The 16995-nt window shown below is 48.3% G+C and overlaps 1 protein-coding gene across 2 annotated transcripts in view; it reads left to right on the top strand.

Annotated features, from left to right (window-relative positions):
• The window catches only part of LOC116952965 (uncharacterized), a 35332-nt gene that overhangs the window by 11072 nt on the left and 7265 nt on the right, over window positions 1–16995 (top strand). For both annotated transcript variants that reach the window (XM_032972731.2, XM_032972730.2), the window contains exon 2: window positions 16519–16655. In XM_032972731.2, the coding sequence (XP_032828622.2) occupies window positions 16541–16655 (115 nt within the window). In that variant the 5' untranslated portion in view covers window positions 16519–16540. The remainder of the gene's footprint in view (window positions 1–16518; window positions 16656–16995) is intronic.

Raw genomic sequence — 16995 nt, 5'->3', positions numbered from 1 at the left:
AGTATTTGAAAGTTAAATATCCCATTGTGTCTGAAGGATTTTGTTATTATCATCATCCAGTGATGGTCAATCCACTGTGGGATGAACGCTGCGTTGTAACACTCCACCTATAATTTACATGTGGTGGGCTGCTCTCATCGCTCCGTATCCACGGTTGACGTCCTCCCGGGCGCGTTCCCTCCTTTGGCTGCCATTCCACCGTTAGTCTCTACCATCGGCCACCATCCTCCTGCCACATCAAGCCGAAGCCCTGCTCACACTTCTTGACAGCTGGAACGATGTCTGGTATCCTCTGTGTGTGTTCTCCAATCCACGTGCTGCTCTTTCTGTCTCTCGGTGCAATTCCAAGGATGCGTACCGCCACACTTTGTGCACTTTTCAGATTTTGTTCCGCTTCGTCCAATTTCCGTGTTTGTTGCCCATGCGGAATGTAAGTCTCCAGCAGTTATTCTTGCGCCCTCTTATGAGTCCAGTCTGTCACGAATTCGCACAGATCACACGCAAGTAAGCGGTTTAGAACAATACCGTTTGAAGTCTCTTGCAAAACTGGCTCAGGCTCAGGAATGGATCCTGGACGTGAGCTGGTAACCCGTTCCAGGTCTTTGGGCCGGAGACCCCGAAACTGCGCTGGCTGCCATATCGCCACACGATGTTCACGCGCGGCGGGTACAGCAGACGGCGTCGATGCGGATCTGTTGAGACCTGCGCACGCTGATCGGCAAGATTGAGTGGAAGCTTATGTATGCAGACTTGTATATGAGTAAGCACAGTTTGTAAGCAATTGTATGTTTAATAGGTAGCCAGTGTAGCTCGTATCATATCGAAGTCGTGATGGAATCAAATTTCCGCTCCCGAACTATGAGACGAGCTGCGGCGTTGAGCACTGACCGGAGCGGTGCAACGGCGCTGGCAACGGTCGCCTGATGCTTGTGCGCTTGTTCACACGGCCGATGATAAATGCGTGGACGAGCATCCAGGTTGTCTCGACGGTCAGCGCATGACGGACGGCGTGCAGCTGACGAAGCCGATAGAAGCACAGTCCGGTCAATCGCCGGATGTATGTATGTTGTACTTCGATGGCACCGTACGTAGCCAACCACGTAAAACGGATGTGAGCGGCTAGTGTGAGGAATTCAGTTTTGCTCCAGTTCTACTTCAGACGGTATGACATCATCCTTCTGTTTATGTCGTCGATGCACGATATCAGGCGTGGAACATGAGAGAGACACGCACATTGGCTTTTTGAGTGAAAGCCAGGCAGTCCGCTCTGATTAAACTTAACTTCTTCAGGCTCGTTGCTGTGTTGCTTTTCGCTGTCGAGCTCAGATATCCCCAAAGTGCACCACCTTGCTGTCGCCCACCTCTTTAGTTTATTGTCTTGGTCCCTTTCGCCCCAGGCACTGCTTATTCTGATATTCTGAGTCAGGTCATGTTGAGTGAACTTGTTTACGCGTGGCCTCTCGGTTGCTCGCGCTCACCCTGGGCCCAATTGTTTGGGGAACGTAAAAACACCGATACAGACAAAGAAACCGAAACAGGCTGAGACGATGCGCAAAGCGGCGTGGAGCGATGCAAACCCCCGGGGCGGGAGTTTACATTGAGAGACAGGAATAGGAACAACATCAACAACAACAACGCATTGATCGGAGAAACAAACGCAAATTGCAGACATCGTAGAGGCTCTTCTTCAGGAGAGTAAGGGAGGCTTGGGCAGCACACAATGACGAGAGGGGACGGTGGCGAGTGGTCGAGACTTTTTTGCAGGAATGGCGTTACGATAGATGTGGAACGACACCGAGAGGGCGAGCACCGTGGAGGTGGAGTGATGAGATCAGCTCATGCTGCTCGAGCTGAATGGATGCGCATGACCGTGGGGGGCAGCGTCAGGAGCACTTCATTCAGCGGTGGATAGGGCAAGGCTAGTGGTGGTGGTGATTAGTTTAAGTTTATTTGTTACACGGATGATGTTCCGTTTAGCCGAATGCCCGGCTATTTTGCGAGGGAGATCCGCGGCGCATGTGCACAGCAGCAGCAGCAGCAGCATCAGAACAAAAGAGAAGAACATCAACATTGCAGAGAACGAGTTCGGGGCCCTTAAGAGATCTCGCACAGCGAACAAACGAGGCATTAAATGGCCGTAAACAAACACACACGCTAGTCAGAGGCAGTGCAAGTGTAATATGAAACGTTGGGCACAGATGCACGTAGGCTCTATATTTCAGTCTAATAGTGCAACAAGCCTAGTGCCGGTATGGCGTGTTTACAGAGTTGGTGTAGACCAGGGGTCTCCAATCCCTGGGCCGCGGTCCGGTACGTGGCCTGTTAGGAACCGGGCCGCACAGCAGCAGGAGGTGAGCGGTGAGTCCGCACGTGGTCCGCCCCCATTATTTTATTGTTTACCACTTGCGTCCGCGCCTCTTTCCAGCACTGCGCACTTGTCTCAGTCACAGTGTTGGTAAGCCCACAAGCGAACCCTTAGTAGCCACAATGAGTAAGCCCACAAGCTAACCCCTAGTAGCCACAATGAGTAAGCCCACAAGCGAACCCCTAGTAGCCACAATGAGTAAGCCCACAAGCGAACCCCTAGTAGCCACAATGAGTAAGCCCACAAGCTAACCCCTAGTAGCCACAATGAGTAAGCCCACAAGCTAACCCCTAGTAGCCACAATGAGTAAGCCCACAAGCTAACCCCTAGCCAGAATGGGTAAAAAACAAACGTCACTGGAGAGCTTCTTTGAAAAGGGGGAAAGACCCAATGATGAACCCCCCCTCCCCGGTCCGTGAAAAAATTGTCTTCCACGAAACTGGTCCCTGGTGCCAAAAAGGTTGGGGACCGCTGGTTTAGAGAACAGATGGGGTATAGATTGCGTGTGTTGCTGGTCATGTAAAAGGACTCCCCTCCTCCCTATGGCACTCAGTCACTGATCCCCCACCCCTGTTCCCTCAGTCCCTGATCCCGCAACAGCAATTCCCAAATCACAGCCTCCGATTCCACCCCCACCTCTCCCTCCCCCCTACTGTGGCCCCCACCCCTCTGGCAGGGTGTTATTTAAGGATTCCAAACAACGCAGAGAGAGAGAGAGGCCTCTCGTCAGGGTTTGGGTGTGACACCACAGCCACCGTGACTCGGCCAGTTAGCGCAGTGAGCCCACGCTGTCAAATTAAGCCGATTTAGAGCTACCCCACGTGTCCGTGAGCCACAGAACCCGGTGTCAGTTCCGCACGCCCTCCCGCCCTCCCTCCCAGCTCCGTGTTCCGTGGTGTTTTGTTTGGTCAACCCGAGTGGTCTGCCAGTTTGTACTGCCGCTGGAATTATCCGCGCCGGTTTGATTAAACGGGGGGCCTGGCTGGTTGGCTGGCGATGGAAATACATTGCCGTTTTGATGATGCTACCTTCCAGATATGTTGTAGGTGGTGGCAACAGGTTACTCTGGGGAAATGGACGATCCTCGTCGCCTGAGCTCTCACCTCGTTAAACGAAATAAATCAAATGTAAACACATTTTTTTGTAAGTCTATAAACATGCCTGTACGAATTTGCGATGTTGTGAGAACCCCTCCAACTCCCTTGCAAACGCGATGTTCCATCTCAAGGGATTTCCCCAGTGAAATAGTTAACAACAACAAATGAACAAATTTTGATTTAAAGCTTTCATTACTGCAGGGATTAATATTCTTGGTTCTTTCAGTAAAGTCACGTAGAAGGGAAACAATACAATAATAAAAATATAAAACAATAAAATTATCACGACGTTTCGACTGCAACACAAGCAATCATCATCATCAGGTGTGTGATGATGATTGCAACACAAGCAATCATCATCAGGTGTGTAGTTTTCACACCTGATAATGATTGCTTGTGTTGCAGTCGAAACGTCGTGAGAATTTTATTGTTTTATATTTTTATTATTTTATTGTTTCTCTTCTACGTGACTTTACCGAAAGAACCAAGAATATAAACAAATAAACACTTAATATTTATTTTTTCGTCAGCTGTGCACTTTTGATCTGGGATTTGGGAGGCTATCTGGAAAAATTCTGTTTGAGTCTTATTTCCCGCGAGGAGCGCTTCAACTCGAGCTTCCATGATGTTCCATGTTGGTGAATATCATCATGAAGACTCCACTTTAGCCAACTTGGTTTCCCTTCGATTCGAGTTCCAGGAAAAAATAGGACAACTCTGCACTAACCCGACGAGTTGATGGTCCCAGGGAAAACAGACATCCGTATCATGGGCAGGTTGTTGCGTTGCAGGAACATCTCGGGGGTTTGTTGGTTAAGACCCCTTGAGTTGAACATTCCCTTTATCGATTGCTACATGCATAGCAAACGGTCCTTGATAGATTGAAACGTAAATATAAAAGATAGATTGAAATTCCATTCCGACAAAGGCTCACGCATGAAAGACAATGCTGCCTTGTTTGTGAGCCTTGTCTCCAGTCGCTTATGAACATCACGCGCAAGACCGTCCTGGTTTACAGGGCGACTGCTATCACGCCGCAGTGCGCTAGACCCAGGTCTGGCTCACTATTTTCTGTGCACTCAATGTTTTTTTTCCTCTTTCACCGCGGTGGTGTATTTTATATTCGCAGCAATATTTAATGTGCCGGTAAAAGTCACTTTGATCATCTGTTTGATTACTGTTGTTGATGTACTCGGCATGTTGTGAAGAAAAGAGCTTCATACCTCATCAGATTTCTTCAGGATAAATAAATATTCTGATCCCCCATGTCAATGTCATGATATTAGACATCTCGACTGTTTGTTTGCATGTTGTACTGTACTGCGAGTCCTGGGTTAAGTTACCCTGGCTGGACCCTCCTGATAAAAAGTCATGAAACCCAATGAGGCTATCCCAGGTAAACAAGCACAATAACAACCTTCATAGGGCTGATGTTTGTGTCGAGCAACAGCTATAATTTTTACGTTGACGTGGTTGAGCCAGATAATTGCCTCGTGAGCAATATGTGCGCGTGGTGGAAGTAAAAGGAATGCTGACATCACTGCATTCAAACACGCCTCTCTATTTTTACCTTGAGCCAGTGGTGGAAATTCCCCGTTCCCATGGTGGGAGGCAAGAATCTCTGTAGGACGAGCACCGTTGACCTCCCACAATCGCGGTGCCGAAGATTCCGCAGAGGTGAGAGAGGAAGGCGTTGAGCCTGGACTTGGGCAGGGAGTGAACAGCACGGGCCGCTGGGGAGAGCGAGTTCCAGACTAACAAGGACGATAACACGATGACACTAAAAAGTGCAACACAAACTCATGCGTGACTGTCATTCTAACTTCATGAATGAAAAAAGCTAAACGTGTACATTTTAACCGTATAAAAACTATAATGCTACCAGCAGCTATATAACATCATGATTACTCTACAGCAGTGGTTCTTAATTTGGGGTTCACGCACCCCCTGGAGTTGCAAGATGCCCTTTCTGGGGTTGCGAGACATGACCAGATTTTTTTAGAAGGAAAATCATCAATAACAAAAAATAAGCACGTAAGTACAACTACTTTAAATCTTTCGTGACTGCAAGGAATTCATATTCTTGGGTATTTCGGTAAAGTCACGTAGATATGTTCAAGGAAAATAATGAAAAAAATAACAGAAAACTACGACGTTTCGATCGCCATGCGGCCGTCTTCAGGAAGTCTTCAGGAAGTCTTCAGGAAGATGACGACCGCTTGCGTGGCGATCGAAACGTCGTAGTTTTCTGTTATTTTTTTAATTATTTTCTTTGAACCTATCTACGTGCCTTTACCGAAAGACCCAAGAATACAACTACTTTGTTTCATCAAGCTCTCTGTATTTGTTAACATTGTACATTGTTTTCACGAATGAGACCCAAAGGGCTACAGGCTGAAGTAAAGGTTAAGAACCACTGTCCTACAGTGACTCCTACAGTTAGCACCACACTTAGATAAATAAAACAGATGCTAAAATACTTTACACAGATACACATATAACCCGTTTAAAATAAAACAGGTGTTTAGATGTTCAAACACCAACTATAAACCTCTTGCAAGGAATCAAGTCTGCATTAACCACACACAGTACTTGTGGTGAACATACAAACAAGGAATCAAGTCTGCATTAACCAAACACAGTACTTGTGGTAAAACATGCTCTGATAAATCTTGATTTGAAGCTTTTCGTGACTGCAGGAATCCATACTCTTTGGTTCTTGTGGTAAAGTCACGTAGGTAGAGAGTATGCTCTGATAATGTACAGTGAGGGAAAAAAGTATTTGATCCCCTGCTGATTTTGTACGTTTGCCCACTGACAAAGAAATTATCAGTCTATAATTTTAATGGTAGGTTTATTTGAACAGTGCGAGACAGAATAACAACTACAAAATCCAGAAAAACGCATGTCAAAAATGTTATAAATTGATTTGCATTTTAATGAGGGAAATAAGTATTTGACCCCCTCTCAATCAGAAATATTTCTGGCTCCCAGGTGTCTTTTATACAGGTAACGAGCTGAGATTAGGAGCACACTCTTAAAGGGAGTGCTCCTAATCTCAGCTTGTTACCTGTATAAAAGACACCTGTCCACAGAAGCAATCAATCAGATTCCAAACTCTCCACCATGGCCAAGACCAAAGAGCTCTCCAAGGATGTCAGGGACAAGATTGTAGACCTACACAAGCCTGGAATGGGCTACAAGACCATTGCCAAGCAGCTTGGTGAGAAGGTGACAACAGTTGGTGCGATTATTCGCAAATGGAAGAAACAAAAGAACTGTCAATCTCCCTCGGCCTGGGGCTCCATGCAAGATCTCACCTTGTGGAGTTACAATGATCATGAGAACGGTGAGAAATCAGCCCAGAACTACACGGGAGGATCTTGTCAATGATCTCAAGGCAGCTGGGACCATAGTCACCAAGAAAACAATTGGTAACACACTACGCCATGAAGGACTGAAATCCTGCAGCACCCGCAAGGTCCCCCTGCTCAAGAAAGCACATATACATGCCCGTCTGAAGTTTGTCAATGAACATCTGAATGATTCAGAGGACAACTGGGTGAAAGTGTTGTGGTCAGATGAGACCAAAATGGAGCTCTTTGGCATCAACTCAACTCGCCGTATTTGGAGGAGGAGGAATGCTGCCTATGACCCCAAGAACACCATCCCCACCGTCAAACATGGAGGTGGAAACATTATGCTTTGGGGGTGTTTTTCTGCTAAGGGGACAGGACAACTTCACCGCATCAAAGGGACGATGGACTGGGCCATGTACCGTCAAATCTTGGGTGAGAACCTCCTTCCCTCAGCCAGGGCATTGAAAATGGGTCGTGGATGGGTATTCCAGCATGACAATGACCCAAAACACACAGCCAAGGCAACAAAGGAGTGGCTCAAGAAGAAGCACATTAAGGTCCTGGAGTGGCCTAGCCAGTCTCGAGACCTTAATTCCATAGAAAATCTGTGAAGGGAGCTGAAGGTTCGAGTTGCCAAACGTCAGCCTCGAAACCTTAATGACTTGGAGAAGATCTGCAAGGAGGAGTGGGACAAAATCCCTCCTGAGATGTGTGCAAACCTGGTGGCCAACTACAAGAAACGTCTGACCTCTGTGATTGCCAACAAGGGTTTTGCCACCAAGTACTAAGTCATGTTTTGCAGAAGGGTCAAATACTTATTTCCCTCATTAAAATGCAAATCAATTTATAACATTTTTGACATGCGTTTTTCTGGATTTTTTTGTTGTTATTCTGTCTCTCACTGTTCAAAGAAACCTACCATTAAATTTATAGACTGATAATTTCTTTGTCAGTGGGCAAACGTACAAAATCAGCAGGGGTCATATACTTTTTTCCCTCACTGTATAGGCATTATCTTTGTATCTGATTGACCTACACCAGAGACGGCCTTCTTTGTGGCCTTGTCTCACCACCAGTGTCAGGACCAGAGAACGCCAAAAGGCGAACGGTACAAAAACAACGCAAGTATCAGAGCACTTATTGCTCCCACAGAAATAACTTATGACTCTTAAGTCTGACACTACTAAACGTTATCCTCACGCTCATTCCAAAGACGATGCGTTAGTAAGACTATAAAGCGACTAATAGCATAATGTGTCAACCAATACGGGTTACTCGTATTTGTGTACAGGGAAATTGAGTGTTCAGGTTCATGCGGCGTACAGCCGTTTCAATACGGGCAAAACAATGTATTGTCTATTTGTGTTTCTCCCTTGAGATGGGACTTTGTAGGATGAACATTGAGATTTATAAGGGCACGGGGTGACCAATAAGGTCTGAAATGGTCTGTAATAAGGTAGGGCACTGCTAAGGGGTTGACAGGTGTGTAGTAATCGTAATCGACTCCTCTTGTTGTGGTCCACTACTCAGGACATTGTAAAAGTGGTGGCCACCCCGACAGCCTGGCTTCTGAAGATGGGACCCCCCCCCCCTCTCCCAACAAGCCACACCCAGCGTGACGCAGCTGATCATGCCAATGAAGTAGTCGCTAAAACCCGCCCGTAACTTCCCGTCCAGCTGCACACTTAGGAACAGAGGTGAAATGCTTAGCCGATGCGTTGTCGAGCAATGGATTTCTGATGATTGGCAGGGTAATGGATTTCTTCAGAGACCAATTACGTGCGTGACAACTGCCACGACCTGTTAGGCAGCTCAAACCTATTTAAAGGCGCTGTAACATGATTGTGTGATGATAAATGTCAAAAAATAGAATCATTATTTAATGTCCTCATGCATACCACGACTCCAGTACTGTCAACATTAGTTTGAGAAATGTGCCTGGTTTCAAAGGAACATTCAGCCTCTACGTGAGGCAGATTTTCATTTTTATATCTACGACGTTTTCCCCGTTTTACTACAAATTTAGCAGGTCCTTTTGCTCGCCAGCAAGAACAAAGCTGGATCTCAGCCAAAGCAAAAAGCTAAAAAAACGGTACCGTCATGATACACCTCTCATCTGTGCTGTCACACTGTCTGAAGACACTGGAACCCCTTCTCAAGGCAGTGGCGCATCATCGAGTGCCGCTCAACGCTGAAGCTGCTGGACTCGACGTTTGGCAACGGGAACACGCGGGTACACTTTTGCCGGAAAACGCAAGCCGTACAAAAACCATCATCGACGGTTCACCACAGGGATCGGTACCGACTCCGATCCTCTTTTCACATCTTCACCAGTGACCTGCTGAAGACATCATCGCGTACATTTGTCTATGCGGACAACATAACAATGGTCACACGAGAAACAAGCCTCAAGTCCATCCGCGACACACGGACGGAAAGACCAATCCACCATCTTAATAACCAGGACATAAACGCCCGGTTGGAAGTAACTTTTTGTGGTAACCCTGTTAAAAAACGAGCGGTACTCTAAATACTCGGGCATAACATGAGACTCACATGCCTCACATCAAAAAGCAGATCGAAAAGGCATTTGCAAAGAACAGAAAGCAGAGGGAGCTCTGATTCAAACACTGGCCATCAAAACGCGGGCAGCCGCCACCAACACTCTATGTCCGCCCGTCCTCGCACTCGTATCCTCCAGTGCTGAGTAATGCGTGCCAGACTGGGCATCAAGAATTTGGACGTCCAGATTAACAGCATCCTTCAAGCAATAACGGGCACGAGTGAAATGCACTGCCACCGATTGGCTTCACCCGTTTTGACCGATATTAAGTCAGCGTAATATCCGCCGGGGATGCCGCGACATCAAACCAACTGGGAAAAATACGAGGCATAGACTTCCCGTTACACGAGGACCTGCTGCTCGAGCCTCGACGACCTCGTCTGAGATCCCCGTAAAATAAATCTGGGATTGCGCGAGAAAATTGCTTGAAGCAGGGTCAGCCGAAGGACCACTGGCAACAACTATGGAGTTCTACAAATGGATGCCAATTGAAACCTTCACACTGCTCCGCATGGCATTGATCTGCCAAGAAAACTGTGGTGCTCCCATCAACCGCTTCAGAACATCAACTGTGAAAATTTACAGATGACCCATTGCGTGACTGCGGCCACCCAAAACCAAAACAATGGACCGTATCACAAGCAGCTGCATTCTACGCCCACTCTTCGGTGGACTGGATAGTGCTGGTCGCATGGCTCGCAAACTTAAACCTGGATGTATAATCTACATGTACTTGCCATGCACTAAAAGTAGAAGAATAAAAAATTGTATCATGGCACAAGATGGAGAATCCACTCGGATCTCTCACTGAGAAGTGTATCAACCCTGTGTTGGAGAACAGCCCCGTGGATTTGGCTTTCATAGAGCAACTTCTAGATGAAGAACTTACATTTTTACAGCTGGAATTTTTGGCATATTTATTGCAGCTAAAAGGCACATTTATACGTGTTTTTCCCAGTACAGTCATTTGCGTCTGGGCTGAGACGGCCAACTCATTAACCTTGAGAACCACGTTTAAATCACAAGCAACTGAGTGCTGGAATTGAACTGAGGTTTTCAGCTGTGTTGGCTCAGGGCTGTCACCTCGGTGCCAGCTACTAGCCAAAAGTATTTTCACGCAATGGGGCAACGCAAATATCCACTGATGTCTACCGGGTGGTGGTAGTAGTGGAAATTCCACATTCCTTTGGCAATGCCCAGGTCGGCTCGGTGGAGCGTGACATGCGCCGCATTGCGTTGGCACGCGAATGCCTGCAGGCAATGCTGACACACCGCGTGGCATTTGCTGATTGAAGAAACAGGTGGTCCGGTTTAACTCATGGAGCACTGCTCTCGAAGGCACGCCTTGCACGTCACCAGTCCCGACGTGCTCCGTCCTCGCGAGCGATGCGTCTGTTTGATTTTGCTTGGATCACAATGCACCTCCCCCGCTGCAGTGCCACATTATGCAATCTGCGATGCTGTGGCTCTCCAGTAAACGTGGCACCTTGTTGGTCCAACGCTTGTAACCACATGGCAAGGGTTGGTCCACCGATTCCCAGCCATATGACACTGATGCGCCCGCATATGTTCACCGACTTTCCAATTCATCCCGAATGCACTTCCGATCTCATCAGCTCTCGCAGGCTAAGCAGGGCTGAGCCTGAAAAGTATTGTGACGGTAGGCCACCACCGTGCATAGAACAGGTCGTTGTCGTAGGTGATCTTACTGAGTTTCATACTCGCGACCGTGCATTGCAGAAAACTGCAATGCACGGTCGTCAGACAAACGCCTTGACCCATGTGACACGGAGAGGCCCTCATCCAGCAGCGCATTGACAAAGAGATTTTGCCACATTGCAACGTCTGGTTGGGCGGTGCTTGGGATCAGAACGCTGATTCTCAGGAGGAATTTTGCGACGTCCGATTCCCGGCTACGGTGAACATCGGTGGCCGTCGGGTGTTTTAACTGGCCCTCTTCACCAACCCACTTTGGCAACCCCATGGTTCGCAACCCCAGTGGCCAGCAACAATATCAGAATCTTTAATTATCATGGACGGGCCTGTAACCACGGCACTGTCCGTTGCGTAACCTCAACACAGAACCTTCCAGGCGCGGGTGGAGGAGGTGGCGGTGCGTGCACCTGCGATTCAAAAGGCACAGGTTGGTGGACCGCGCCGACGTGGGATACTCCCAAAACCCACTGAGCCGTGAGTTGGCAAGCACAGCAGGTGGGTTCAAGTACCCGTCCGTGCGGACGTTTCACTGTTTTCTGCTCGTACGAGGCGCATTTCCTCCAAATACTGCGATGGTTTTCTCCCCACCTCAAGTATCCGAGTTGCGGACTAACCGCCCGTAGTTGCTCCCCTCCCGCCGAGGGTCAGCCTCCCTCAGGTTCTACGGGACCGCAAGTAGTCCGATTAGTTTTAAGAGAAAACAAAGCCACACGATGTTTTTCACTCCAAGGCTATGCGCGTCTGGCAAGAAACACGTTTTATAGCCTGACTTGTTTTACCTAATGCATGTTGTTCTTGTTGTTGCTTAATCCAGGCTGTGGCCCTCCCTCACAGGAGCCCCAGAGAGTTGGCCCTCATTAAATGTAGAGTTGACCGTTAAGTTAAATGGAGAGTTGACCCTCGAGTTAAATGTAGAGTTGACCCTTGAGTTAAATGTAGAGTTGACCCTTGAGTTAAATGGAGAGTTGACCCTCGAGTTACATTGAGAGTTAACCCTAGTTACATTGAGACATGAACCTACTTGTCCTGTGGATTGAACCCACCCCCCGTCCTTAGGAGTGTGGACATTCCCCCACTCTGCAGGGCTATAACCGGGAGATGAGCATCGATACCTCAATGCTCATCGATACCTCAATGCTCATTTGAGCCGAGATGCACTTAGGGGTTAGCCCTGCAACATTTACAGGAACCGGTTCGCGTTTACTCTCCAACGTGGTTCCTGAGATCTTTGGATCGCCTTCTCTTCTAAGGACTCCAAGGACGAGGCTCTGTTCCTGCAGGGGTGATTGCGAGTTTGCCACTGTATCGCTCGCAAGCTTTGTAACTACACTTTGTGCCATTGCTTGGAAGGCAGTCAGAGTCGTCCGATTTAAGGTTTTAGTCGGTCTTTAAACTGGCCTTTTACCTCCATGTTCTGGCCGTTTACCCTGCGGGTTGTGTTTATTTCATGATTTTCATGTTGGGAGCTACGGAAAAAAAGGCGTCACTTGATAAATGTATATTATTGTATGTATGTTGAACTTCTTTCGTACCGTACATAGCCAATCGTGCTAATGGGAGGTGCGGGGAGAGGACAACAAACTAAACACAAAAAGCAGTTCTAAAGAAATGTGTTTTCAATCTAGATGATGATTTAACAGTGCATAGTTCCAGTGGCTTCCTAATATCGGAAGGAAGAACGTTCCAGACGGCTGCAAAGCGCATCTGAAAGCGCGTGAAGCGGTGACCGTCTTTGTTCTGTGATGAGCCAAAGCCGCCGCCGCTGCGAGGATGACCGCCGGAGTTGGCGTGATGATGGTTTATGCTCCTTGACGAGATGAGCGAGGCATTGTGGTTCAGTTGTTGGTCAGCACTTTGCGTGCAATGAGCGCCACCTTACAATGTATTCGTTCGGCAGCCGTAAGCCAATGGGTCTCGGCGAGCACTGCACGGACGCGGTCGGATATTGTTACCACTACTTATTGCTTGGTGTTCGTTAGTGCGTGCGAGCCCACAGCGTGTTGTAGGCGTGCCCTGTCCTGTCGCTTTCTCGCTCTCTTGTTGCTCGCACGCGGCCTCCGTGAGCCTCGGGGTCACTGTTCCACTGCAGGGTCGCCAGAGTCCTCCTCCTGCGAAGAGAGTTATGAGCAACAGACGCGGCGCCCTGGCAACCGGGTGCACACCACCCCCCTCCCGTAACCCAGGGGCCTGGTGTCACGCATCCATTCGCCTCGGTCGTTATTATTATTTTCAAATGCGGTTGCTGAGCAAGTGGCGCCCACAGGCTCAGCACGTCAAAGGGCAAGCGACGAAGCGGCGCTTGTGTCGGAGTTGTGATAGGCAGGAAGAGTGCAGAGTGTACCTCTCGAATTGAGCAAGGTAAATTGTTGTTATTGTTATAAGAGTTTCGGGGGTGCGGGAAGAGACGATCGGAGGGAATATCAGAGTGGAGCGGTGCGGGTGAGTGAATTCTTCTTGAGAGGTCTTTGTAATACAAATATTTCGTTTTGTTTAGCAATGTAATCCAAGTGTAGATTTGAAGTTTTCGTGACTGCAGGGATCCATACTCTTTGGTTTTTTCTGTAAAGTCACGTAGATAGAAAATAAAAAGTGAAATTATTTATTTTATTTTATACCCACGTGACTTTACCGAAAGAACCAAAGAGTATAATCCAAGTGTTTTATACGTTGGTTGTATTAATTATCCTGTGTTTTTTATCGGTTTATTTATTAATATAGAATTATCCTTTAAGTTTTTTTTTTACACAAATACCTTTTGTTAATCGTAGTAGCTTCTAGCAAAGCTTCATACGGCCTCCTGAACTGCGGCCGTGATGAGATGCAGTTACGAGCGTCGCCGCGATTCTTATCCTAGGGCTCTCGCGAGCCCCTGCCAGCCCCACGAGTTGGCCGCGACAGCCAATCGCGGCAGTCGCGGCAGATCAGCACGCCGGTCAAATCGTCAAAAGCCCCCAAAGGGGAATGGACCCCTCTGAGCCCCAGGGCACCTTTTCACGAGGGTCCTGCGCCGGGGTGAGGATCTTTGGCCGATTCCATCGAATGGCTGTTTTTGCCACACGTGGGAGGGCTGCCCAGAGTAAACGAACGCGTACTCGGGGAGAACACGCGTGGCTACGCACCGATATATACTCGTGTGGGATGGATTGGGCAGATTAGACGTTTTACCACTTAAATGATAACGATGATGATGATGACATTCACAACGCCCCAGATTCTGCAGACAAGTCAACAACTCGGAGGCGCGGAGCCAAGCTCAGGGCTGCTCGAGAGCCTGACCCAGACAGATAGAGGAGACCTTTAGATGTTTCTTGATGTGCAATCAGGATAGAGTTCCACACCGAGGGGGTGAAAGCAGAGAACCGACGTGAGACTGTAACAGTATAGTGTAGTGAGTGTATAGTAGTGGTTGGTGTAGTGTATAGTGTAGTGTAAAGTCGTGTAGTAGTGTATAATAGTTTACTTTATAGTAGTGTATAGTAGTGTAGTATGTAGTAGTGTATAGTAGTGTAGTGTATAGTAGTTTATAGTGAAGTGTATAGTAGTGTAATGTATAGTGTAGTGTATGGAAATTTAGTGTATACCGACGTGAGGCTGTAACAGTATAATGTAGTGAGTGTATAGTAGTGTTTGGTGTAGTGTATAGTGTAGTGTAAAGTCGTGTAGTAATGTATAGTAGTGTAGTTTATAGTAGTGTAGTATGTAGTAGTGTATAGTAGTGTAGTATATAGTAGTGTATAGTGAAGTGTATAGTAGTGTAATGTATAGTGTAGTGTATGGAAATTTAGTGTATACCGACGTGAGGCTGTAACAGTTGCGAGACCTTTGGTTTTTGAAGCAGATTTTGAGTGACGCTGCTGCGTAGGATTCTACTGTGAGTGTTCGATGCGGGGCGAGAGTGGTGAGCATACCTGTCAACCCATATGGTTTATCCATATACTCGCAAGGAAATTGAGTTTTCAGGTTCATAGGGCGTACAGCCGTTTCAATACGGGCAGTGTTTATTGTCTATTTGTTTGTGTTTCTCCTTTGTGATGGGACTTTGTAGGATGAACGTTGAGATCTATAAGGGCACAGGGTGACCAATAAGGTCTGAATTGGTCTGTAATAAGGTAGGGCACTGATAAGGGGTTGACAGGTATGAGTGAGGCAAGGTATTGTGATGGTGAACCGGTGGTGAAGGCGTGATGACAAAGGCAGGCGCAGCTTCATTATTTGTCCTGCTGGCGGAAAGGAGCCAATGAAGAGTACGGAGGAGCGGTGGCTGGGTCGAGTCGTAGACGGCGGACCCCTAAGACGACACGAGCAAGGTTCTGGAACGGTTGCAATTTAAAGGCCGTTAAAGGCAGCAGGACAACGCACCGGCGCCTCGAACCACGCCAGTGGTGAGCGACGTCTCTACCGGTTCGCCAACCCCCACGCGCGCTGACTGGCGTGGTGAAGCGAGGTCAAGCAAGCCCCACGGCCGCCACGGGGCTATAATAGCGTTGCACCCTTCGCCGCTTACGCCGTTCCAGTTGACTAAAAATAAGATCGCCCGCGATGCGTCGGGCATACGTACATATTTTGCGTCTGTGTTTGCCTGTCCATTCTTGTGTAAGCGTACCTGCTTTGTATGCGCGCGTGTTACGATGCTCTCTGGCCACGCCACGCCCTCACGTGATATGCCGACCGCCGCAGGTGCTCGCGAAATAGCATTTGCGCTCACGCGTTATCGCCATATATATTAAAGGCAAATTTGTGAATGTGTGTGTCTGTTCAGAATGTTTAGCGTACTTCCCGACATGCAACTGGAAATTTGCCATGTGGGTACTTTCCAGACTGTACACCATGCAAAAATTATAAAGATACACTTTTTTTGTGGGGGGGGGGGGGAAGAGCTCAATAATGCATTTATTGTTTGCACAGCAAGTGAGCTGTGACGTCACATCTGTCATGTGACCCGCGCATGTGGAAGCGTAACGGAGTGTGCCTGCTGATCGCGGGTAAAGTGAAATACAAATGTGTTGCAGGTCTAAGGCGTTCTTCGCGCAGCATTGCTTTATTATTTCAGTCGTTTACTGCCGTACGCACCCTGAAAGTTGTGTGTCTGCAGCAAGTGCGTGTATGTGTACCTATATGGTTAGCGCGCTGCGCTACGAACCCGGCGACTCGAGTTCGATTCCCGCTCACGGCCACCACCAGTGACGATTATTTGAACCGGTCCTGGGCCTCCCCTAGGTCGACTCAGCCTCAAACGTGTAACTGGTGCGGTGTGTAAACATCACTCACCGATGAGACAAAGGCGGCCCGGCGCGGTGCTGGCCACCCACCCCCTCGTGTGCCATGCCGGCCTTCAAAGGTGCTCGTTAACAGCACTTGCCGCAACAGTCTGTTAAGGCTACATGGGGGATCTTTGTCTTTGTGTGTGTGTGCGCGCAGCTCCCTCGGAGTGGGGACAGCTATGCCAGGAAACGCGCTTCCCAACGCCAGCTACTCGCACCAGGACGAATCTCTGGAGTACGAGTACTACTACGAATACGATGAGATTTCCTTCGAAGACCTCACGGTGAACAAATGTACGGCACGCGAGCACCACCCGCACTCGTCCCATCCCTTCCACCCGCTCGCCGCAAAGCGCACGCACCCACACGGCACGGGGCTTGCTCGTTGACGAGCCATATCCGACCCATGGTCAACATTTTCATTCGGCAAGATATTTGGCAAAGGAGCGGCGATGCACTCCATCACCTGCAGTATTGGCGAAGCTGCCGCTCCCGGGCGACAGCGCTTCCGCCGTCGTGCCAAGACGTTGAATCCGTTTTACGTCCGTGTGGGATCTTCAGTTCTGCAAGACCGGTTGTGTTGTGTTTTTCTTTGGCTTTGCTCGGCTGCTCTACTTTTTGGTTTTTTCGCGAT

Source organism: Petromyzon marinus, chromosome 49 (genome assembly GCF_048934315.1).
Source record: "Petromyzon marinus isolate PM22_M1 ecotype Great Lakes invasive population chromosome 49, UKy_Petmar_22M1.pri1.0, whole genome shotgun sequence".
Classification (NCBI taxonomy): Eukaryota; Metazoa; Chordata; class Hyperoartia; order Petromyzontiformes; family Petromyzontidae; genus Petromyzon; species Petromyzon marinus.
The sequence above is the reverse complement of the archived record's forward strand: the minus strand, read 5'-3'. Positions and strand labels throughout refer to the sequence as shown.